The sequence below is a fragment of the Trichosurus vulpecula genome, chromosome 7 (genome assembly GCF_011100635.1).
Source record: "Trichosurus vulpecula isolate mTriVul1 chromosome 7, mTriVul1.pri, whole genome shotgun sequence".
Classification (NCBI taxonomy): domain Eukaryota; kingdom Metazoa; phylum Chordata; class Mammalia; order Diprotodontia; family Phalangeridae; genus Trichosurus; species Trichosurus vulpecula.
Genome location: NC_050579.1, coordinates 108,327,933 through 108,353,867, shown reverse-complemented (window position 1 = coordinate 108,353,867; position 25,935 = coordinate 108,327,933). Strand labels below are relative to the sequence as shown.

Genomic DNA, 25,935 nt, shown 5'->3' with positions numbered 1-25,935 from the left:
TGACATAAATTTCCAGTGGTGCTGTATAGTTATGAATCTTGGAAGACCACAATATTTAAAGAAATCAGTTTCAGCTGACCCAAAGAACAACAAAGAGATGTATTGTGGACATGACTCAGTTGTAACATATTTTCAATGATGACTACCTGCAAAAAGTGGCACAGCTGTCATTTTTTCCTGAATGGAGTATGTTGATCTACTTCCCTGTGGTCCCATAAATCATAGCTGTAACTTTCTGGCCAGGGTGTCCCTCCCTGACTCCCGACTCCTAAGTCAATTGTTCTTTCCACCAAACATGCTACCTCCCCAGGGTATATATGAAATCATTAGCTATACCTCTGCTACAGTGAACAAAGTAGATTGGAAAACTGATTGAAAGGCAGGCTGAAAGCAGAAGCTTCTATTTGTACATTGTATGAGCTAAAGAAGTACCTATCAATTTATGACCATGTAGCTTGTCCTCTTATCTTGCAAATTATGAATCAAAAGGACTCACTTGAACTGGCGGTGATCTGAAAATGGTCTTTTCATAAATGACTCCCTAATTTGATGTGTCTAGGTTTGCAGGATGACTCTTACTTAAGTGGTCTATCTTGAACGGACTTTGTGGTGTAGCAGCATTGATTTCCTTACTATTGTCTTTCCCTTCTCCTATCTAAGGAGAAGGGAGGAGATGGATGGAGTAATAGGGCTGCATGTTTTGACGGCTGGGGATACATGGCCTTCTGTTCTCTTTGCTTCCACGTAATAGAGCAAGGTACTTCCCTTTCCCATTGGTCCCTTCAAGGCGGAGGAGCTATACGAAGACCGAGAAGGGGGAGGAGAATAGGAAGGGTACAAGGAAAATAAAGGCAGAACATTCTCTCCTCTAATTCCTTTCTTTTCCTTCTTCTCCCTTTCTTCATGGAATTTACAGCGAGACCTCATGACCTCTATCCCCACCAGGATGCTGTTTAACTACAGCCAAGAATCTTTGACTATTTCTTTTCTTTTCTCCATCCCAGTAACGAAATCTCCTTCCGTCTCTGGTCTCCTTTCTTCAACCTTTTAGGCAACTCGCAGGCGATAGGCAAGAGGATGAACTTCTTGGGTTTGAAAAACATCCTTTTTTTCTCTTTGAAGTTGCGGCCCTTACTCCCCAAGACGGTTTACGAGAGGGAAGTCAGCAGAGCCCCCAAGAGGTCGCTGGTGGCGCAGTAACCAAGATCAGAGTGAAGAGAAGGGGGGTGGGGTGGGGTGGGGGCACTAACAACAACAACAAAACCCAAACCCGAGAAACTTTCTTCCTACTTGCGGAAAAAACGACGTCCCCCTCCCCTGCTCCGAGGCAGTAATGTGACACCGAAACGAAGCCCTGAGACACAAGCTGAGAGAGGAGAGAGGCAGGGAAGGGAGGGGAGGGGAGGTGGAAGAGGAGGAGGAGAAGGAAAACCCCTGTCAAGGAGGTGGAGCGAGGGAGATGGTGTCCGCCTCCTGTTCTTCCCTGCCGTTCTTCAGAGGAGCCTGATCGGGGACAAAACACGCTGAACTCGACACAAAGCAGGGGGGCACACGCTGGCGCTGGCGCTAGAGGCGAGCCCTGGGGGCTGGGGCTGGGGATAGGAGCGAGCGAGCCAGGGAACAGAGCAGCGGGGCCAGAGAAGCCGGTCAGGAACTCCGCGCCCAGGACAGAGCGGAGGAGCCTCGGAAGGAAGGCAGCAGCGCCCCGGAGCCTGAGTGTGCAGGGACACTCTTGGCAGGGAAGGCGGCGGCGGCAGCGATGGAGAGGAAAGTCTCCTGAGTAGCACCAGCAAACTTCAGCGGTGCCCTAGCTTCCCTGGCCCCTCTCCTTCCGTGCTTTCCTCCCCGCGCGCCTTGTCGTCCCTCCCCATGTGCAGCCTCCCGGCTGAAGCTCTCCTCTTCGCAGGCGGATGGGTGACCCTTTCCTGGCAGGGGCAGGCTGTTTGAGGCGGCGGAGCAGGCGATGAAGAAGAAGCAGCAGCAGCAGCAGCACCACAGCAGCACCGACCCCTGGACCCATGTGGCCCCCCTGGGGGGAGCCCCTCCGGGGCCGGGCAGCTGGAAACGCCCCGGTTCCTTGCTGCCTTTCCTGCGCTTCTCCCTCCGGGATTACGGTTTCTGCATGGCCACCCTTTTCGTCTTCTGCTTGGGATCCCTCTTCTATCAGCTCAACGGGGGACCCCCTCGCTTCCTGCTCGACCTGCGGCAGTACTTGGGTAAGGAAGGGGAGAGGGGGCGCTGGATTGAGAAAGTTAGAAAGGGGAAGGAAGGGGACTGTGAATGGGGTGCAACAGGGATGACTCCCCGCTTCGCCTAACTCTTACACCCTTCCCCCTAAAGCTCGCCAGGTGTGAAAGCCAAAGAGCATCAGTATGCCATAGCAACCGACCGTGGGACTTCCTCTTTTGCAGCTGTCCGCACTGAGGGTGAGAAGGGCGGCAGTGGTTTGGGTTGACTGCCGGGTAGACGGGAGGGAGTAGTGAACAGAGAACCCTTCCCCACCCACAAATTGGAGTGCAGGCAGTGTGTTCGTGGCCAGGTTGTGCAGAGGAAGGAGGAGGGTGGATTCTGCCTTCACATTGTTTGGGTCTAGAGTCAGTGTGTTTGTGTGTGTTTGTGTGTGTGTGTGTTTCTAGCCCACTCTCTGCTGTCTAGTTTGCGCGTTCTCCGCATTTGAGCCTCACTGCCTACCCTCCCTCCCCACCCTGGCTCTCAGCCACCCCCCCAGCCAGGCTATGTGAATGCAGTTTACATGTTGAATTCCAGTCCTTGCTCAGCTGTGGTTGCAATTTACCGCCGCCGGGTCTTGCTCTCGCACGGTCTGGACATCCTTCTCCTTCTCATCAGCTAATTTGACAGGCTAAAACTGGCAACGCCTGGGGGTGCATTTTTATTTTACTTCATTTTATTATTTTTAGGGCTTCCAGAGGACGTAGCCCCAGGCCAATAGAGCATGTGTCCGTCTCGTCAATTGCAGCTTTGACTATTTTGTCCTGGATCATTTTCACTGTCACAAGACAGAATCTTTTGGTTGTTTTAAGAGACGCCTTGGTCCGTGAGGGGAAAGGTTTCTCAAAAAGGAAAAGAGCTTTTTTTTTTTTTTTTAATAGTGTGTTTGCCCTCCCAGCTTCCTCCCACAGGCTCAGCCTCTCACACTGCGCGTTTGCCCAGTCCTGCCTTCTCTTGTCAGTTTCTCGGGGACAGTTCAGTGCTCAGTTCAGTGCTCCATTGGAGCTCAATTCTTCCCCCGGACTGGTGCAAGGGAGGAATGTGAGTCTCCAGCAAAGTATGTGGCCAGAGGAGGTCGGGCTGAGGGGAGAAGGAAGCTGTGAGAGCCCTAGCTTCTTGTAAACTCAGGAGAATGATAATCCGAGGAAAGCAAGACGTTCAGTGTCATGACTGATGGTCTGGGGAAACATAAAGAGAAAGCCTAAGCAAAAATCTGACCTGAAAGAAGCAAAAATGTCCTGGATGACTTAACTTCCTTGGTCACCCTCTACTCCCCATTTCCACTTCCTTCTACATTCATTCTGAGTAAAAGCCACACATATAAAGCAGAGTCCTGTTTGGAGGGGGAGGAGGGGAAATAAAATAGCCAGCAGGATATTAGGTCCATCATTTCACTCACCATTGTAGCCCATTATTAAATATAACGAAAGAGAAATGTTGAGTGTCTTGCTTATGGAAATTCATATTGTAAAAATTGCTTTTTTTCTGTAAGAACATCGTGACAATGAGGTGCCTTTAAAATGTGTAGGGCAGGTTAAATGACAGCTGTGCAACTAGGATTCCATAATGCATTCTTGATTAGCAACTCGGTAAAAGTATGGAGGAACTAGGACTGTTACCTCTGGCCGGAGGTAAATCTCAGTTAATTCTGAATTTTAAGCCACACTTCTAGTTTTGAAAAGCTTTGGGGACTCCTGTTTGTGCCTATACAGTCATAGTCTCATTACCAACAATCAAAGCTAAGCTTGCTAAAATGCTGAAGTGCTCTTGAGCCTTAAAGATCTTTCTCACAAAGATTTGGTAAAACTTGTATAAGTATGGAAATTTAAAGAAAAGTAAAGCTCTGTTAAAGAGAATGTGGAGTGAAGGAAGAACACTGGACTTTGAGTCAAGGCGCTCATCCCAGTCCTGGCTCTGCCATCATGAACTAGTTATATAGCATAGCCAAATTATTTAACTTCTCTGGGCCTTAGTGTCTTCACCTGTTAAATGAAGAGTTGGCACCAGATGACTTCTCTGAGGGACTCTTTTATACCCCAGATTTCATTATTTTGACTCAAGATCAAGAACCATTGCAACTGCAGAGATCCTTTCACAGCAAAAAGAAACTGTACTTATGAGAATAAAGAGAAGTTGGCACATGACATGAAATGCTGACAGCTATTATTTTATAGCAACAATATCTTTTTAAGTTGTATTTTTAATTTATGGAATAAAACAAGCATTTCCATAACAAAGATGATTGTACATGAAACTGCAAATCTACTATGCATAACTTACTATTCCATTCACATATACAACAAAATTATCATGTACATTTTTTAACAATATCTTTCAATGTGTGGTTGAAGGAATTAAATCTGAAACTGGGATGGTTTGTAGGAACTAGTTAGTTGGGAGTGGTTAGTAGGAACAACTAACTGAGTTAGGCAAAGTGAATTGGCAACAGTAGTACTCACCCAAAGGGCCAGGAGTCCTGAAAGGTTGACCATAGTACAGATTAGTGTTGTTACTAACACAATTAAGTTTTCAATTTAGGTGGGCTTGGAGGTTAAAAAAAAACTGATACTGACAGGACCACAAAAATATGTCTCAAGCTAAATTTGTTCAGCATTATTGTAAATATGACAACACACAATAAAATGTGGGGAAATATGGGCTTGTGGTTTTCAAGAGTTCCAAAAATATATCCTTAATAATATAAGACTCAAAATGATTACAGGATGCCCTTTTAAACCATGGCTCCTCCATTCTATCATTTCAGAGTCTGAGTTATTTTTTTTTCCATAAAATTTTATTTTCCATAAAATCAAAATTTGTGGTTGGTAAACATTGTCTCAGTTTCTCCAGTTGGACAATTTCTAGGCAGGTACCTTTCTGTATTATAAGCTGGGGTTCAATTTATTTTTTTCATGAAATGATGTTTCCAGGGTATTTATTAATAATACCTTATAGTATTATAGTAAGATTATTACCAATGCCACTATTACTTATAATAATGCTTTTTATTGATGCTAGTTGTCTTTGTGTTTCATTTATTTCTAAATATGTTATTCCTCTTTCCTTAACCAGCAAGACTTCCCTTGCAACAAAGATTTTAAACAAGGAGGAAGATAGTTCAGCAAAGCCAACCAATACACAGACCATATCTGACACTATATTCAATGTTTTAAACTCAGAGTCCTCCAGCTCTGCACTGAAGGGGGGATGGTGCATAGTATACAGTTGTCTTTAGGGCCAAACCTGGTCTTCTAATAATGTTTCTAATAGTGAATACTGATTTAACTCTGATTCTCTGTTACACTCAGCTACCTTTCTTCATCTTTGAGATGTCTCCTTCTATTTACTAAAATTATCTAAATCCCTCGACAATTTTTCTTTGCCAATTTCTCATTAGAGAGAAAAAAAACATACTTTAAGGAAGGTTTCATGCATATTGAAAAAAACAGAAAAAAAGGAAGGAAAGAGAGGAGGAGAGGGAGCTAATTTATAAGATTGTGCTCAAATCTATATCTGTGATCATGGGCAAATTGGATACTCTCTCTGACCTTTGTTTTGTTTCTTTTAATCTGTAAAATAGGGATAGTAATGCCCTACCTCCCAGGGTTTCTGGAGAAACAAATGGAATAATAGAGTGAGGGTACAGGTAAAATATAAGGTATATGTAAAGATCAAATAAGATAATGCGTGTATCTTTTCTTTGAATAGAAGTATGTTATTTTATTATCATTTCAAGCATCAGGTTTGGGACTTAAGAATGTTTGGTCCAAGCGAAGAAGGATTAGGTTCCTCCTCATTGCAGGTGCCCCGCAGGTTAGGAAAGGCATTGGAAAACAAAGATGACAGTTCTGCACTTTTCTCTTCTATCCTCCCCACTCCCCCACCAGGGCATATAGAAGGAAGGGAAAGCTAGAGAGAGACTGGGTACAAGCCACTAGGTGGTGAAGGAGGATAAAGGGGGAGCAAGAAAAGTAAGTACTAACAAGCTTCCCTCTACCCAAGCCAGTAGCTGTTCAGGCAAGGTCTTTTTTTAAAATATATTTTTCTTAAAGAAGTTTCTGCTGGCAGCATTTGCTGTTTCAAAGTAGAAAAGAGCTTGAGGAGAACATACAGATAATGTTCTTTTTTGACAGTCTTTCCCAAATATTAGAGGGGAGGCATATATATGAAGTGTATGGTAAATGTAGCACATAGAAAGGATTTAAATGTATTGATAAGAAACCACAAATGAGGTTTCCTCCAGAATTAAGTTTATGATGTTACGGTCTTTTTGCTGCTAGCTTCACTATGCATGAGCTACAAAAATGTAAAAATCTTTGTGTAAGATTCATTATATTGAAATAAATATAGTTCGCCAGATGGTTTACTACTGATTTTAGATGACTGGCATGCTTTAACTATCATCATGCTTTAGATGTCTAATTCGCCTTTCAGTAAATTAAATGTGTTTTTCTGAATGGAGTTGATGTGTCAGAATTACATATTTTCTTTTTAATTCTTTAATGTGAACTATTTAAAACTGAAAGCTTACCATTAAGCTCACAACATTACCATAGTTCTGTTCATATAAAAATCTGACTTAATTATTACTGTGGCAGCAACAATGTTGAGTCAAACAAATTGCATTTTTTAAAAAACACATCTTAAATGGTATCATTAGACTAGCAAGATTGGAACACCCACATTTTGTTTAATTTAAAGGAAAATGCCCAAATATAGACCAGCCTTTGGTAGAAAACAATTTGTCCATATCTGCAAATCCAGATTCTCAGATCTTTAGAATTGTGAGCAGCCTTCAATATTATCTAGTAACCACCCCACCCACCACCACCAAACATACATTTAGGCCACCATTTTACAACTAAGGGAACAGGGATCTGAAGAGTAGGCATAATCTTTTGAAGGCCACACAGTTAATCTGTTGATTTCTCCAGTTTTCTTTTCACTACACACACACTGTTTTTAATGGAGTGGTTTGGAGACAAAAGTGTAATCTAAGTAATAAAGGGAATAACGAGTTGAAATTATGAAAAGGAATTTTTTTATATGATAAAAAGAAAATTGTTTGTGTTTTAAAATATAGTGGTGCTGGAAATGGAGACAGTGGTATTGCATTCAAACCAGGTCAGAGAGTGAAATGCAACTGCAGGAGGCTTCCAACAAGAAAACAAATACTAGTTTGAATTGTGAAAAACATTGGATTTGAAAAATGTTTGTAATATTCATTGGTTGAAGTATAAGGTTCTCTTTGTAAGGATATCTTTAAAATGTATTGAGATATTTAACTTACAATTAAATACAATTGATTTACAATTAAATTCGTAAATTAATGTAACTGCATTAATAAATTTAATTTAATCATCTGGATACTACCCCTCTTCTTGGGGCTTGGTCTTTGCCATCAATCCAGATTTAAAACACTGGGGAGTTTGTTTCTGAGATGATAAAATGGAAACAGTACTTTTTGTGTCCTAAAAGAAACAGCAACTTTTCTTTCTCCTGAAAAAGCTGAATTATTAGCAACAGTAGCTTGCCCTCCAGCTGTGTTCATGTCAATAATGTATAATTGAAAAAGAAACACTGGGGTGGAAGAATGAGAGATATGATAAATGAGTTTATAGTAGGGAAAATCTCTTAGATAGGTTTCTTTGTAATTCTTTTTTTTATTGTGTATCAGAATTGGCCATGAGCAATTCTGTTTTACTTAGGCCTATTTTTCATTATACAAACTCAACTCAAACAAGTGCCAGTGATATACAGGAAGCCTGAAGTATGTCAGAAATGAAAATAATAATAGACTGAATATCTTGCTAATATTAGTGTTCAAAATATCCATTGTAGACATAAGAATGCTATAGAAATTCATATAGTACCACAGAAGTGGTACTATATTTTTATTGACTCTCCTTGGAGTACTGAAAAAGAGAGCATCTTGTTGCTCTGTTTCATCTTTGCTCTTTCTAATCTCCAGAGTCAGGTACCCTTCATGTAACTTCTTTTATTCTTCTTTGACCCTCAATCTCTCTTACCTCCTCCATGAATTTTAAAATAATAATAATAACTAATTGATGGGAGGGATGTCTTCAAAAGAATGCCCATGCCATATTTGAATCCTAGTTTACTTGGCATGTTTACAAAACAAATTGTTGGATCTGTGCATTTAGGTCAGACATGGCACTTTATGATTTGTTTCTCTTTTCCTTATTTATTAAAATGGGAGGGAGTAATAGAGTATCTTACCTACCATATAGAAGTCTTTAAAAATCACAGAATTAATGTCTGTTGGGTATGAGTACAACTAATTCTTAAAGGCAGGTGTGATAGGATCGCAGAGATAGAGCTGGTCTAGCTCTCTCATATTATAAATGACGACACTGAGATTAAATGACTTGCCAGAAGCTACATAGGCAGTAAGCATCAGAGTTAGGATTTGAAGTGGGGCCCTCTGACATGGATAGAGTGCTGAGTCTGGAGTCAGAAAGACTCCCACTTCCTGACTTCAAATATGACCTCAGATACTAACTAGCTGCGTGATTCTGGGCAAGTCACTTAACCCTGTTTGCCTCAGTTTCCTTATCTGTAAAATGAGTTGTAGAAGTGGCAAACCACTCCAGTATCTTTGCCAAGAAAACCCCAAATGGAATCACAGAGTCAGACATGACTGAAGAAAAAACTGAACAACAAAACCTTTGACTCTGGAGCCAATACTCTTTCAACTGTACCCTTCTGCGTCCAAGACATTGTTAATATGCAAATACAACGACTTTAGGTTTGTTAACTAGAATGGAGTAGAGGAGCACAGTAGGAAAAAATCTGTAAGGCCCTTTATGAAGGCTATGGTTGAGAACATAGAGAAACCGATCTTGAGGGTTTTCATATAATTAAAATTCATGCATGATTCATTTGAAGTTTTGATCAAATAGACTATTTCTGTAGATTTCACTTTGCAACATTATGTTCAGAAGAACTGTAACGATAAGTGATTGTTACTATTACAATTACATGTTATTCAAAAGGATCTATTAATATGGTTCCTGAAATGAATTGATTTTCAGTAGGCTGAGTATTTGGGTCCATACTGATACAGCAAGAAGACAGTCCATAGGAAGTAGGGGAAAAAAGTCAAGAAGTATGCAAATTAGTTACATACAGGCTGATGTGTCCTCAGTTTGAGTTTTCTTATCTGTAAAATGGGGGACCGGGACCGGATGACCTTGATGTTCCCATCTAGCTATAAATCTCTGATCCTCTGAATGATTTGTAACATTACATTCATCAAAATGGCCACATATATATTTAGCACAGCTTCTTCATTTCAAGAAAAGTTGCTGTTTTTGTTGCTGCTGATGCTGTCATTGTTCAGTTGTGTCTGACTCTGTGACTCCATTTGTTTATTGGTTTTGTTTTTGGCAAAGATACTGGAGTGCTTTGCCATTTCCTTCTCCAGCTCACGTTACAAATGGGAAAACCGAGGCAAACAGGATTGCCTGGGGCCACAAAACTAGTAAGTATCTGAGGCTAGATTTGAACTCAGACAGATGAGTCTTCCTGACTCCAGACCCAGCATTGTATCCACTGTGCCACCCAACTGCCTTCAGGAAAAATGGGAGGTTGAAATAGATGGTGTCTAAGGTTCCTTTGAGCTCTAATTTTCTAAGAGAACCCATTTCCACAGGTACAATTCTTTCCTTTATGCTGACGACTGAAATCTTTATCTTTTGTTTTTTGCCTCAATTGCAGCAGTGCTTTGAACTTCCCATGTCTCATTTTGCCTTGTATCATAGCTATTTGTGTCCATATTTTATTGACCTTATTGGATTGTAAACACCTCAAGGGCAAGGATATAATTCTGTTCCCCTATAGCACCCAATGTTCTGTTTTTCAGATAATGGGTACTCAGTTAGCATTTGTTGAATGAATTAATTTCCTGACACAACTTTTATCGGTCATCCTGCGAAATCATGTTCTTTGTGAAGAACTTGTTAGCTATATGAAGAAAAAAGGAAGCAAGGAACCTCTCCATAAAGAATCAAGCAAGGTTATGCCATAACTGGTATAGCTTTGATTTGCCTTACTCTCTTCTCTAACCCAGGCCACAGAATTTCCAATTACATTGTATTGACCCATCCTCAGCGTCAAGCATCAACACATTCTAGGTAGAGTCTTACATGCATTTATGTGAATCTGTTTGCCCTGGTATAAGATTTAAAGGTTCACAACTTTGGGGGAGTTTAGACCTAAATTTTCATAGCCCTACCTGTAATTTGTAATACCAAAACTCATTCTAAAACTCAAGTTGTTAATTTCCCATTTCCTGTTTCCTGTCATTCCTCTTAACCCTGACCTTGAGAGTAACCAGTTTAGGATGGAGAAGAATAACAGTTTATTTCTCAGCCTTGTCCAGTGCCCCACTCAGGCAGTGATTTGTGTCAGATTAAATCACATTTCAAATGTGGCCTTAAGCTTCTTAGCAAAATGAGAGTGTAGCATTTAACGATTCCAAAGGGGATACAGAATGACTAGATTTTTATCATAGGATATAGGAGTGGAATGCCATTAAAATTAGGTCTTAATTCACCGGTATTTAAACTTGCTCTGAGAAAGTTACTGAACTAATCTTACTTCATGACTTTAAATAATCATAAATTTATTTATTATTACCACCGCTAGAAGTTGCTAAGTGCTGTAGTATATAGAGTGCTGGACTTGGCATCAGGGAGACCTGAGTTAGAATCCTGCCTTTGACATTTCCTAGGCTATAAAAGTTACTAAACTTCTTCCTGCATTAGTTTCCTCCTCTTTAAAATGGGGATAATAATAGCACCTATATCCCAGTGTTCTCATAGGGATAAAATGAGATAATATGTAAAGCACTTTCCAAGCCTTAAATTTTAGCTATCACTTTGATAAAGTGATTACAAGTTTATTAACCCTGTTAAATGAATGCTTCATTCAGCCTATGGCTAGAGCATTGGGCTAGATGCAAAAGGATGAAATTCAGCGGAGATAGGTTTAAACATTTACATCTGCATCTGAAAAAATTAGCCTCACAAGCACAGACTAGGAGAATCATAGAAAGCACCTTGCTTAAAAGGGAGCTTAAGTGGATTGTAAACCCAACATGAGTCACCACTGATAGGACAGCTAAATGGGCTCCACTAAGAAAGGCAAAACTTTGAGGAATATGAAGGTCATAACATAATAGATTTGGTGATGGGAGATATCTCTGAGGTCATCCAATATAATCCATTTATTTTACAATTGAGGAAACTGAGGCAAAGAGTTGTTGCTTGCTTGTGGCTATATAGATAGGAAGTGACAGAGGCAAAATTTGAATCCAAGTCCTCTGGTTCCAAGAATCACACTTTTTCCACTGTCCTATTGAGTCTGCCTTGTTCGGATCACATCTGGAATTTTGCGTTTAGTTCTGATGGGCTGGAGAATGTCTGGCGGAAGGCAACCAGGAGAACAAAGGGCTGTGAGTCCAAGTGATAGGAAACCTACAAAGTGAAATCTACAGAAATGGTCTATTAGATAAAAAACTAAAAAAGTGAATTTTGCATGATTTAAATGATAGAAATATATTGGTTGAAAAATGGAGGGTATTTAGCCTAGAGAAAAGTCAGAGCAAAGAGATTTAATAACGGTCTTTAAGTACTTGAAGGGCCATTATGCAGAAGGATTAGGCTTACACTGTTTGGCTCCCAAGAGCAGAACCAGGAGCAATGTGTAGAAACCACAAAGAAGTACACTTTGAATTTTTATCAGGAAAAACTTCCTAATGAATAGAGCAGCTCCAAGAGGTAGCAGTTTTCCTCAATGGGCAGCCTAATGACCACTTGTCAGATGTCATAGTAAAGATTCTACTTGGATATGGACTAGATGGTTGTTGAGGCTCCTTGCAACTATCAAATTGTGTGCTATGAGTACTTAAAATTTAAATACATTGGTTCTGGACATAGATCATTAGTTTTGCCATCATGAACTTATCATCCATATGAGAATTGTTTTTGGTTTTCAATTCTGACATGTATAAATGCTTTCCTTAGGGGTCTCAACCAGTAGATCAAAACTGAGGCCAAATAAGGAGTGCTCCTGTAAGACCATCAAGGTTTGAGGCTAGCCACAATGGGCACATGTTTATATGTCTTAGAAAGGCAGACTTTTGTTCTGGTACCTAGCTTCATTTCTTAATGTCAAAAAGAAACTTGTAACCAAGGTCATCCTCAGCACCCCATAGAGCATGTGTGTGTGTGTGTGTGTGTGTGTTGTTTAGTAGAGTCCCTAAAATGGGGTTGGGAACAAAGTCACGCTCAGGAGTTTAGCTGGTATTACCAGAAATTTTCTCTCTGCAAAGTCAGATAGTTGTCAGGGATTATAGAATTTGAATCAGCACAACACAATCGAGGACAGAGAGTGAGAATACTTAATCTTAGTCTGGGAAATTCTGTTGGTTCCCCTGTCTGCATTGGCTATTCACTTTAAAAATGTGCCTGCTCTTAGTAGGTCTGTAGAGAGGCTTTCTAGCCATTGTACCTCAGGAGATCAGAGCAGAGAACAGGTGATGAATCTTAAGAGTTGAAACCCAATATCAACGAGACAATGAGACTAGCAGAGACACTCAACAGAGGCGACAACAGGATTAGTACACAGAAACAATGGCCAATGTGGAACAGAAGTGAGGCAAAGGTTAGTGGAACCATAATGACTGAAGGAGAGCAGTGTGATTACATTACCAGAGGATGCTACCAACTCTGCAGGGTCAGAAGCATGATTTGCCCCAATGCACACACTCCCTAGCCACCAACGTTCATGGTGTGTGCCCTTTCGTGCATGTTCCCTGGTCGTATATAATTACCTTTTCTCAACTAGTAGCATAGCAACACATGGGAGAGTATAAGCCATTTGTGCACCAAGGGAAGGCTATTCTCTTGGTATATAATTCATATGCTATTTGATTGAAAGATGTGTTTGTTTTGAATTAATGTGTTATCAATGGGAACTTGTGAGTTATGGTATTGAGTGGGTGCTTTGAACTTGAGTTAGCTTCTCCAGGGGTTGAAGTATGAGGAAATAATACTATAGATACTACATTGAAATATGAAACAAATATTTATGCCTTATTGACTAGTGCAAAGAACACAGGACTGGAGTCAGAAAGTCTTAGTTTAAGTCCAGACTCAGCATCCTTAATATTGGTGTTATTTGGGCAAAACATTTATTCTTATTCTATCTCTTAGTTACTTCATCTGTAAAACTACAGGCACAGTTTGATTCAGCAAACATCTCTCAAGTACATACCTTGTTCAAGGCACTGAGCAAGGTACTTGGGATACAAATACAAATGGCATAGTCCTGTCCCTTAAGGAACTTATATTCTAATGGGTTCCACTGGATCAGTGATTCCCAACTATCAGCTCATGAACTGGCACTAGTCTGTGGCAAAAGTGTACTACCAAATGCCTTTAGTACATTAAACATGACAGGGAGTGAGACACACACACACAGAGACAGAGAGAGAGAGACAGACACAGAGACACAGAGACAGAGAGGGTCATAGAGACAGAGAGTGAGAGACGTAAAGAGACAGAGTCAGACACACACAGACAGCGACAGAGACATAAAGAGACAGTCAAAAAGACACAAACAGAGAGGGATAGACACACACACACACACACACACACACACAGAGAGGGGGAGAGAGAGAGAGAGAGAGAGAGAGAGAGAGAGAGAGAGAGAGATTCATCTTTCTCCCTGCTTCCTGATGCTACAACACATTCCATTTCTTCTGCTCAGCTCTGTTGGTCCCTGACACCTATTTAATGAGTAATGTAGAAATGAGTGGTGAGCCTGCTAAAGGAAGGACACTACAGGTAAGAATTTAGACATTTGTAAACACGTTAAATTTAGAGTCAGAAGACTTGGGTTTGAGCCCGAGTTCTACTTATATTTCTTCAAAGATTTAAACTACAAATGTCATTGAATGAGATTTGTCGAGGATGTGTCAATGTTCATGTTTTAGCAGCCTGACATAGGACATAGAATACTGGTTTTGAATTTGGAGTCCAAACATTCAAATCTTAGCTGTGCTACTCACTAGTATGTGAACTGGGGCCAGTTGGTCACCAAGCATTTCTTCAGCACCTATTATGTGCCAGGCATTGTGCTAAACACTGGGGTTAGAAAGAAAGACAGTAGACAAGTGCCTCCTCTCAAGGACCTCACAACCTAGAGAAGACAACATGAAAACAAATGTGAAAACAAGATACATACAGGATAACTTGGAGATAATCAACAGAGAAAACGCACTGGAGTGAAGAGAGATTGGGAACGGCTTTCTGTAGAAGATGAGATTTTAGCTGAAACTTGAAGGAAGCCAGGAAAGCCAAGAGGAGATGAGAAGGAAGAATGTTATAGGCATGGGGGGGGGCGGGGAAGGGGGAGGCAGGCCATGAAAATACCTGGAATCAGGAGATGGAATATCTTGTTTCCGGAACAGCAAGGAAGCCATTGTTATTGGATTGTTGAGAAGGTCAGGGATGTAAAGTATAAGATGACTGGAAATATTGGAAGGAACAGGTTGTGAAAGGCCTTGAATGCCAAACATAGGATTTTATATTTGATCCTAGAGGTGATAGGGAACTACCGAAGTTTACTGACTTGATGTGACCTGGTCAGATTTGCTTTTTAGGAAAATTAATTTGTTAAGTTTTCTTATCTATAAAGTGGAGGTAATAATACATTAAGTACTTTACAATTTTGTCATGACGATCAAATGAGATAATGTATATTTAAAGATTATGTACTCCTCCTACAACTTATGTGCATTATTAAGGAGCTCCTTGTATACTCACAGTAGTTTCCTAGTCCTTATGAGGAGGTCTCTTGCCAGGTATTCATCATTTGACTATTATAGGCAGTGGTACAGAAAATTTAAAAAATCCTTTTCTTTTACATGTTTGAATCAGTTTTTACTTCCATTCGACTTCTTTTACTTCCCAAATTCCTTTCTTTAACTAGAAGATGCAATGACAGTTACTGTCCACATGGAATCCCTCAATTTCCCGTGAGGGTATTAGAAATACATTTCGATTTTGTTGTTTCTTCAAAATTATTTTCATTCATTTCCTCACAATTAATACAAGCAGGTCATGGTCAATAGCTTTTACAATGCTACAGAAATTTTCCTTCCTATCTAGAATATGTGCTGTAGGAACACAGGCATCTTCTTCTCATCTTGCTCAAATTGAGGTGATTTTTAGATTGAAAGTCCATCTCCAAGGGTGCCCCTGTAAGCCCAGGACCTGTGTTCAGAGGTTATTCCCTTCTCAAAGCCACACTGGTATATGAGTCCCACTTCCTGCCCTCACTGGAACTCACTTGCTACACACTTTTAGTTCTTAAATCATCTTAGTCATGCCCACCCACAACAAAATGAAATGTTTATTTTACTCTGTGTCTTCCCATCTTTGAGAAGTTCCTGCTTACAGTGCTAGAAGCCTTGCATGCCTTGGTAAGGGATACTTGACAAAAGTAATTGGTATTTTGCTTATAAAGCAAATTCTTCTCTAGAGAGATTTTTTTTAATGACTGTAAAAACTGGTGAAATTGACTCATCTTCTTGGAAGCAGATATGCATGTTAAAGAAAATAGACACATGATAGCAGACCTAATTCAACTTTATGGAACTTGTGTCAGAAACATACATCTGTTTGGCAAGAAATGTGTATAAAGTCACATACAGCATTTATTCACCCAGAGAGGAAGTCATTATGACCACTTAAACGGTAGAAGAGATAATTTGTTGAGGAACCAATGAAATGCTGAGTTAGAGGTGAGATGTTTAACATTTCCAACTCTGCCAGATTGGCAGGATAGCTGAGGTATAGTCACCCTTTTTTGATTCCAGTGATGAGTTTCTGCTCAGAACAGCTGTCCAAAGGGAGAAGAATGTTGACATCACCATTATACCAGTTTATATAATTTTTTGGTTAATACCTATCATTCCTGAAAATGTTCTGTGCACTTTGTAGAGAGATTAGCAGATGTGTTTTTCTAAAGAATGATACTAAAGCCATTTAAAACGTTAGTAAGAAAGAGAAGTATTTGAAGAAGTGAAAGAAAGACCAAAAAGAGAAAGATCTTTTTTTTTAAACAGATAATAGAAATGGGACTATGATATTTTCATTTTCTCATCTAAGGTCCTTTCAAACTCAAACTATTACTTTCCCTGTTGAACCATCTTCCAAGGTCTTGAGAAGGCTGAAGTTTTAATAGTTAAATTCATTGAGTGGGCGGTTAGGTTGTGCAAGTGGATAGAGCACTGGGCTTGGAATCAGGAAGACTCATCTTCCTGAGTTCAAATCTGACCTCAGACAGTTACTAACTGTGTGACCTTGGGCAAGTCAGTTAACCCTGTATGCCTCAGTTTCCTCATCTGTAAAATGAACTGGAGAAGGAAATGGAAAACCACTCTAGTATCTTTGCCAAGAAAACCCTAAATGGGGTCATCAAGAGTTGTGGACATCATCATCATCTTTGACTTGTGAAGTTAAATGAATTTTAACAATTTAACTGCTTCAAAAACTTTTTTTCACATCTACTAAATATGGTGATAGAGAGAAACTCTTTTCTGTCCCCTTCTCTGCAATTTATAGTCTTAGAGAGTCATCTAGAGCAGGGCTGTCCAAAATATGGCCCGTGGGCCGTATGCGGCCTGCAGTGTGATTTTATGCGGCCAGCCTGTGGGTTTTAATTTTCACAAGTGAAAAAAATAAAATAATGATTTGCATGGAATGCATATTACATCTTTTTAATTCCATCACTAATAAGTAATCTCATTGATGTTAATTTTCTTTGGCATTTTTAAGCAGTATTACGAATGGAACATATCTCATGGAATTTTCAATCGATCTGTGGGATGTATCCGTCTATATGATGCAGACTAGTCAGTATGCACCTACCTTTATACTGTTGTGTTGTCGCTTTGTTGTTTTGTGTTTGCTTTCGTGCTTCGTGCCTTCACCTGTCATATTGATCATGTGCACCTCCCACTTTCTATTAGTGTACCATATTTTTTATTCTGCATGTGGCCCTTAAATAATTATTTTATTTTAATGCAGCCCTAAGATAACCTAAGATTGGACAGCCCTGATCTAGAGCACTGAGAGGTGATACAACTCACCCAGTATCACACAGATAGTATGTATCAGAAGCAGGAAATGAGCCTACGTGTTCTTAGCTCCAAGGGTGATTCCAGAAAGGTAGGCACTGTTTTCTACTGCTGATGTCTAAATACATTTTGGATCATTACATAGTGCAAAGAATATGTTTCTGTTGATGGCTAGAGTTTTAGTGTATACGGTATGTGTTTAGATATGTTGTTAGGTGTTTCCTAGCTTGGCAGGAACTCTAGGTTGGCTGAAAACTACTTCTGGATGCTGTGTAGGCTAGCTGGCTTCAAGTTTCATTTATATTGTGGCAGAATAGGATATCTTGCCAGATATATGTACAGATTGGTTTCTCCCTCCTATTTCTGGCTTGCTGATGAGAACGATTGGTTACTTTAACGTATTTTCATAACTTACATTTTTCATTTTCATAAAGCATACTACTCACAATTTTGCTCCAGTCAGAATTAAAGGAATATTGAAATATATGTTTTCTTATTGCTTTCATATTCTTACCTTTCTTCTTAGCCTCTCCTCTCATCTTTTTTGTCCCCTGGGTTTCTCTGATCAATCTGCCTCTGGCTGTCACTGAATTTGTAGAGGGGAATTTCTTAATTCCAGTGCACCTTACTTTGCGTGACATGTTTGTTTATTAAAAGCTGTGTAGGAATATGTTTTTGTGGATTGAATCCTATTTGCCTACTGACACATTTTAGTTTGAGAGATACTTAATCTTCATTTATGACTGAATATTAATTTCCAGTGACTTACTTCAAAATAGCTTCTGCATCTCAGTTTTGGGTAAAATTATAAACAAATCCTTAAATACATAAGGTCTCCTGCAGGAATCTTGTTAGTTACCCTCTAATTTATTTGCATAGTTTAGAATTTGATATATCCATAAAAACAGAAGCACTTTTGACAGGATGTTTGGCATATTGTCTAAAATAAAAATATTTATATCATTAGTCTAAAAGTATCGTATGATCATATACTTAGAGCTGGTAGGACTTCTAGAGAACATCCAGGCCAAGGTACTCTTTACAAACCTTAAAATGCTATATCAATGTATGTTGTTGTTGTTGTCTTTTACTGTTAACTATTATTAATGAAGATAGTGAAGCCCAAAGGTGCGAAGTGTCTGGCCGAAGGCCCTTCAGGTACTAAGCAATAGAGTTACATTTCCAGTACTCTTTCTACCGAATCAGAGCATGATTATTCAGTAGGATTCCTTGACTACCATGTTGAAATGTACATGACTTTGATGTCTGAATGCAAACTCACAGATTTTGACTTAGTGAGAAAATATGACCCCATTTAAAGTCAAATTAAAAACATCAAAAACCTAGCAAATGAAAAAGTATCAAAAAGTCAATTTTAATAAGGAAAATAAATAACCTCTCTTAATAGCCATCCTCCAGTGCATTCCAACTGCCATTACTATAGTTCAGAACCATGTTACTTCTTGCTCCTCCTATTGCAATTTCCTTCTAACATCTCCCTGTTTCCTATCTTCCCCTCCAAATCCTTCCTCACACTACAAGATTAATTTACATAAAGCACATCTTACATTGCTCAAAAACCATAAACAATCCATCATTTTCTACTGATGTATAAACTAATTAAGCAAGCATTCAAGGCACTCAGTGCTCTCTCTGCCTCCATCTAACTTTATAACCTTATCTCCAAGTTCTGTATTACTTATTACTCTATGTGGAAGCCAAAATGCTTTTTTTTTAATGGACACAATCTGTAACATCCTTTTTGTTACAGACACAATCTGTAGCATCCTTTACCTGATTTCCACCTATTTTCTAATCATCCTTCTAATGTCTTAAATTCTACTTACCACTTTCATGAAGTCTTCTGTTATCTCCCCAGGAAAAAGTAATTTCTCATTCTTTGGAACTTCCTTAATAAATTTTTTTTGTTTTTTTCTCATACTTAGTTGTCATCAAACTCGCGTTATAGTTGCCTACATAGGGTTCTTATTTTATCTGAGATTGTAAGCTGCCTAAGGGCAAGGCCTACTGCTTATTAAGCTTTGGTCTCCTATACTGCTTGCCACACAGTCCTCCATGAGGTTGATTATCAGTGTTTATGGAATGAATGAATCTATAATAAAAATATATCAGCTGAAATATTCGTTTGGTTTTTCAGATGTGTGGTTTTTTCAATACTAAGAATATTCCTCTACTATTTTTCTAGACAGTTTAAAAAATCTTTAGCTAGCTAATTCTGATAGATAATTACCAAGTGTAAATAACATTCAGACCAGTAGATAATCTTTTTTTTTCTATACAGACAATGAATAATTCATTTGCATGTTAAGAATACCCAGTATACCACTTAAATTTATTAAGCCAAACAAGATTTTTAAAAATTCACTTCCAAATGACTTAGATGGGATTCTCAAGTGGTCTTTGTCTATGTGGCTACTTAATTTTCTAATTTTAATTATTTCTTCAAATGTTTCAAAAGTCCCTCCTATGAACATTTGAAATCCCTATCATATAGGATGGAGGATTGGACTCAGAGTCCTGAAGACATGAATTCAAATCCCTCCTTGGATACTGACTATAACTGTGTCCCCATGGGCAATTCATTTAACATCTGTTTCAGTTTCCTCATACGTAACATGAGAGTACTAACAGTGCCTACCTCATAGAATTTTTCTGAAGATCAAATAAGATAGGTGAATATATTATAATATATTATACATAATATGTTTATATAATAATAAATAATATAATAAATATATAATAATAGGTGATAATAACACATATTCATATATACATATATAATAGGTGAAACACATTGAGAATCTTACCATGCTACATAGATGCTAGCTATTATTATTTAAGATTGGGAAAATTTTCAGGAGTACCATTAATAATTTTGTAAAGTCACTAATATGTCAGTTCAATTACTTAGCTTCAGTTTCTGGGAGACTATTAGAGCCTAGAGTAAATCAAGATTCTTATTCTGGGATTATTATTTTGTTTTAAATATGTATTTGAAGTTAGTAAGGTACTAAGAAAAGCTGATTTAGACCAGGAGACCTCAATCACTTAAAACAAATGGGAGAATTCCGAAAAGCCTTCCTAATTCTACTTATACTCCTATTGCAGAGATACACAGGACCTTGGAGTCTCAGTCCCCATATTTTACAGTTGAAAAACAAAGAGCAAGTGACTTCCCCAAGATCACACACCTGTTTTATGGGCAAGGCTGGACTAGAACCCAGGGTTCCTGACTCCTGGTCTAGAGCTCTATCTATATCAGTATACTGTCTCATTCTTTGTTCTTTCTAGTTCCATATGGATATCCATATCTCCCTAACTTAATACAATATTTTGAAAGAGGTATTTTGGAATCCCTTGTCAGACAGTAGTGTCCTTACACATCCTGCTTAAGGCACAGTTGGACATTTTGTATGCTTCTTGTATTGTCAGAATAGTTAGCTCTTATGGCTTCAGAGCCAATACAAGTAATACATAGCCTGTTTTTTCTTTTCCTTCTTTTCTTTTTTTGCACTCTCACCTCTAACTCTCCCAGACTATTTATTTTGATGTATAAAAAGGATACTATACTTTAAAAATTGATCTTTTTATGTGAAAACCAAAATGATGAAGAAAAAATAAGGTATTTTCCTAGTATTGTTGTAGTTGTTAAAATCAAAGGAAGTATTTTATTTCATCTTTTCTCATAAACCCGGCCTTCCTGATACAAATCTATATCCTAGTATTTGTATGTGGGGAGTTTAAGGGAGCACTCTTAAGCTTGCCTTCATTCTGAATTGTAATTTATTGGCACGTTTATTTGTGCCTAGAACTAGAGGGGAAAAAGATTCCCATTAGTGCATTGGTTCTTAATCTGGCACCCATGAACTTAAAAAAAATTTTTTTGATAATTATATTTTAATATGATTGGTTCAATTTGTAATCCATTTTGTGATATTTTATTTTCATTTGAATTCATTAATAACATTATATTTTATACTTTTAGGAGCATTATTCTGAAAAGTGGTTCATAGGCTCCACCACACTGCCACAGGTCAATCAGTCAGTCAATAAACATTAAGCGCTTACTATGTGCCATACACTGTCTTAAATGTTGGGGATAAAAACACAAATAAAAACAGAGACAGTCCCTGCCTTCAAGGAGCTGACAGCCAAATGAAGGAAGACAACACACAAAAGAAAGCTGAACAGGGGTTCATGGAGAAGGCTCCCAGTGCAGGAGCATGATGGAGAATTCCAGAGAAGTTCAAAAGCAGTTTAGCTGGTAAGAAATAGGGACAAAAACTATGCTGAGACCCTTCTTTGAATAAAGGCCCTAGAACCCCTGGTCCTACCCTCCAACCAATAAAGGTTAAGAATTCTTATTTTGTAAGAATATGTTTTAAAGGCCAATCAGAATCTATAAACTACTCCAGAGAGAAAAAGGAAATTGGGTTGATTCTAGCTGGAGTAGTATATTGTGTTTATCAAATGTACCACATCAGATAGTTGCACATTTTTTTGCATCCTAGAATTTTAAGGTTTTTAGAGACTTTAGAAATAATCTAGTACAAACTCTTTATTTAGCAAATAAGGAAACTGAGGAAAAGACAAACTAAATGATTTAGCTTGGTGATGACAATCAGGACTGCAATCCAAGTCTCCTATGACTACTTAGTACTTAATGCAGTAGTTTCCTAACCTGTAATACCATGGCTTCAGAGACTTTGGAGATATATCTTTCAAGGATTCTTAACATGTTTTATGTGTAATGGGCCCCTTTGACAGCCCAGTGAAATGGATGAACTTCTCAGAATAATGTTTGCATAAAAGAAAATATATAGTATTACAAAGGAAGCCAATTACATTAGGATATATATGTATTATATATACACACATATATACATATATATTTTAATTCACGATTCCCACATTAAGGGCCCTAGATAACCTCATTTTACAAATAAGGAAACTGAGACCCAGAGAGTATAAGCGACTTTCAAAACTAGCATAGGTATGAAATTGCAGGACCAGGTATTAAACACAGGTTTGTTGTCTCTAAATTGATCATTTTTTCCCTTGCACTGTACTTAATCCTATGAAATGTTTGAATTAAATAATCTTTCCTCTAGTTCCAAAATATCTCCAGTTGCCTCACTTACCTTAGTTTGTGCGCATCAAATACTATGTAGCTATAGGCAAGTAACTTAGGACTATCAAATACATGGGTCCAGAGAGGGACTGATTGATTTCTCTCCCAAGTGAAGCTTCTTGTTGGGCATGAAAGTCCAGAAGTTTGGTGGTTAACTCTGCAAATATTAAGTGCCTGATTTATTTTTCAAGTAAAAATGAGTTAGTGGGCTATAGAAATAGCAAAGAACACATTTCTCTAAGTACACAGGAAAAGAAGTATTCAGCCTTATCCCCTTGGGTTGAATTTGTTTTTTTTTTTATTTTTTGCAATACACATATTCTTTTCCTCTTTAAAACCTTAGGAAGTGGAATGTTGAAGTTGTGTATGTGTAACAACAGCCAAGTGTCTCAGTATAGTTCCTGGGGTCAAAGAATCTGGCTCAGGGAACACTTCTGAGGGTAAAATAATGGTGTCTCCAGCAAACTTGGAAGTTGGTGTTTGTGTTTAGGGGGCTGATGGGTGGGGAAAGCAGGGTTCACCGGCTATTTTGATGGGCAAGTTGTGCACAGCATTCACGTGCATGCATGTAACCCCTTTTCTTTATTTGACCTTTGCTAATCAGCAGAGAGTGGTGAATGGGCTGATATCCCTACCCTTGTAAACTACCTCAATCTCTGCTGGGGGCATTCCATCTCCCTGTTGGTTCTTGTTTTATACCTCTGATTAAGAAGAGGGCAGAGGCTGAATGCTTTCAGTCAACAAGGCTGATTAAACTCATTCACTCTCCTTCTTCAGTTCAATATAATATTTTCTCTATAACTGTCCCCTTAGCCTTCATTTATGTATTAGAGCAAGCCATCTCCCTGAAACTAACTCCTTCATTTGTGTCCTAAACCAACCCCCACCCCTTTCTGACTCCTGAGGGACCATGCTTCCACACTTATGTCCTCCTTCTCTACTGTCTCTCTCACCTCTTTCCTCAAATAGTCTTTCCCTTTTGGGGGGTGGGTAGAGAACAATATTCATTTAACTCTTCTGTGTCCCTTTAGCTAATGATGTCTTTAAAAAAAACCAACCCAAATGAGTGGACCCTTATTTCACTACCTGCTTTCCTCTTAATTCCTTAACAAGATGGCTTTCCTGCCTTTCCCTTCCTCTTCTTACAAAAATAAAATTCTCAAGTTCCCAAGGACTTCTTAATTTCATTCTCAGTTCTCATTCCCCTTAGTCTTTGACATTTGACATCAGACTATCATCTTCATTCTCCCTTCCTTGAAACTTTTCCTTTATTTTCTATGACCCTATATCATCATAGCTCTCTCTTCCTATTATATCTGTGTATCTATCACTCACTTATTGACTATTGGGTATTTAATTTTTTGGCCCCAGCCATACTCAAAGGATATCTGCTACGTTGAAGAGGAGTCATTGTTTGTGTTGCTGGTCTTTGAAGTATTGGAGTTTAAGGGTCTGGCCCTTCCTTTGTTCTCTTACTACTCCAGTCTAGGTCCTTATATCTTCACCTCTCTCTTATTACAGGTCTTTTATCTGACCTCCCTACTACCAGTGATTTCCTACACTGACAATAGAGTAATCTTCTTAAAACATTGTACTTGTCATGTGACTCCCTGCTTCCAATAGTTCAATGCCTTTCTTCCAACTAGAGGATCATGTAGAAATCATTGACACGGAAGCCAAGGCTCTTTACAATGCTCTCGTCTTTATTATTTTTAAAGGATCATAGATTTAGAAGTAGAAGGGACCTTGGAGGCCATTGAGTCTAACACCCTCATTTTGAGAGGTTAAATGATTTGCTCAGGGTCACAACTCTAGGCAGTGTCTAAGGTGGTATTTGAATCTGGGTCTTCCATACTCTATGTTCAGTGCCTTGCCCACCACATTACACTTTCCTCACTATCTACATAAGCTCAACTACAAAATGACTATTCAACTCCAGCCAAGCCAGTCCTCTCACTGTACTTGGTCCCATGCTGCTTCCTGCCTCTCTGCCTTTTCTCATGCTGTTTTCTCACTTCTCTTCTTGGTTTCTACCCACAGCTAGCATTTATATGAACCTTTAAGGTTTGCAAAGCATTTTAGATGTTATTTTATTTGATTCTCACAACAACCCTCTGAAGCAGTGCTATTATTATTTCCATTTTACAAATGAGGAAACTGAGGCAGACAGAATTTAAATGACTTAAATCTCAGTCACATGGCTAATAAGTGTCTGGGGCAGGATCTGAACTCAGGTCTTCCTGATTCCGGGTCCAATATTCTGACTACTACAGTTCAAGTCCTATCTCTTTCAGGATTAGGTTCTGGGGAGAAATAAGTTTTTTGAAAATTAGAAAAATTCCATTTGCATCTAGTATATAATTTCATTTTCTGCTGTAGTTTGCATTTAAAGTCATGCTTGAATGTCATAGAGGTTGGGCTCCTATTTGCTAATCTTTCTTTATTCCTTCTTTATTCCTGCCTTCTTTCCTTCCTTCCTTTCCTTCTCTCTCTTCTTCCTTCCTTCCTTCTTTCCTTCCTTCTTTCCTTATTTCCTTCCTTCCTTCCTTCCTTCCTTCCTTCCTTCCTTCCTTCCTTCCCTCTCTCTTTTTCCTACCTTCCTTCCTTTTTCCCTTTCCATATATTTTAATACAAGTAGTAGAGCAGAAAAAGATTTCATCCTTCCAAGGGGAAAAAAATAAAAATCTTATCTTTAAATAACAGAATATTGCTGTTCTAAACTAGAACAGCAGTAAGGTTTATTTCAGATCCTTATGTCCTGGTTTCAAGTAGAAGCATGTTTTCTATGTTTCATTTAGCCATTACATAAATTTCCATTTCCCTACTTAAATGAGTAGGGATGGGATGTTCTCTTTAAGCTTTATTATAGACATTTAGAGCTAAAAGAGGTTCCAGAGGTTACCTAGTCCAAATCCCTGGTTTTATAGATGAGGAAACTGAAGTAGAGAGTAAAGCAAATTACTTAAATTTGCAAGTGCCAGATCTGGGATTCAGGTCTAGATCTTTTGAAGCAAAATTCAATGGTCTTTCCAGTATGCCATATTGCCTCTGACCATGATTACAATCTGAAAGTGTTGTCCACTAAAAAGGAGATGGGTGATTGAAAAGAAAGTTGTTTTGGTGTAAACTGATTTGGTGTTTGTCCAAACAGGTCTAAGTCTGAATAGAACCAATTTCCTGGATTGTAATCATGTATGTGGCTTCCCTTCCCCAGAGCCTGACCTAGACTAGGAACTGAGAGTAGTGGGAAAGTGGAAGCACATGGCTCTTTGGATTATTCTTATATGAGTGAGTAGGCCAGCATTTGTTTGGTTACTACTTATAAACATGTAGTGAGAGATTAGAGGTAAGAGTGACTGCATTTCTAATTCTAGAGATCTAG

General features: G+C 38.8%; 1 protein-coding gene across 1 annotated transcript in view; it reads left to right on the top strand.

Annotated features, from left to right (window-relative positions):
• The first annotated feature begins 1,447 nt into the window (after positions 1-1,447).
• Positions 1,448-25,935, top strand: part of UST (uronyl 2-sulfotransferase) — a 381,294-nt gene continuing 356,806 nt past the window's right edge. Inside the window, exon 1 of the mRNA XM_036768102.1 lies at positions 1,448-2,216. Within this exon, the coding sequence (XP_036623997.1) occupies positions 1,964-2,216 (253 nt within the window). The 5' untranslated portion in view covers positions 1,448-1,963. The remainder of the gene's footprint in view (positions 2,217-25,935) is intronic.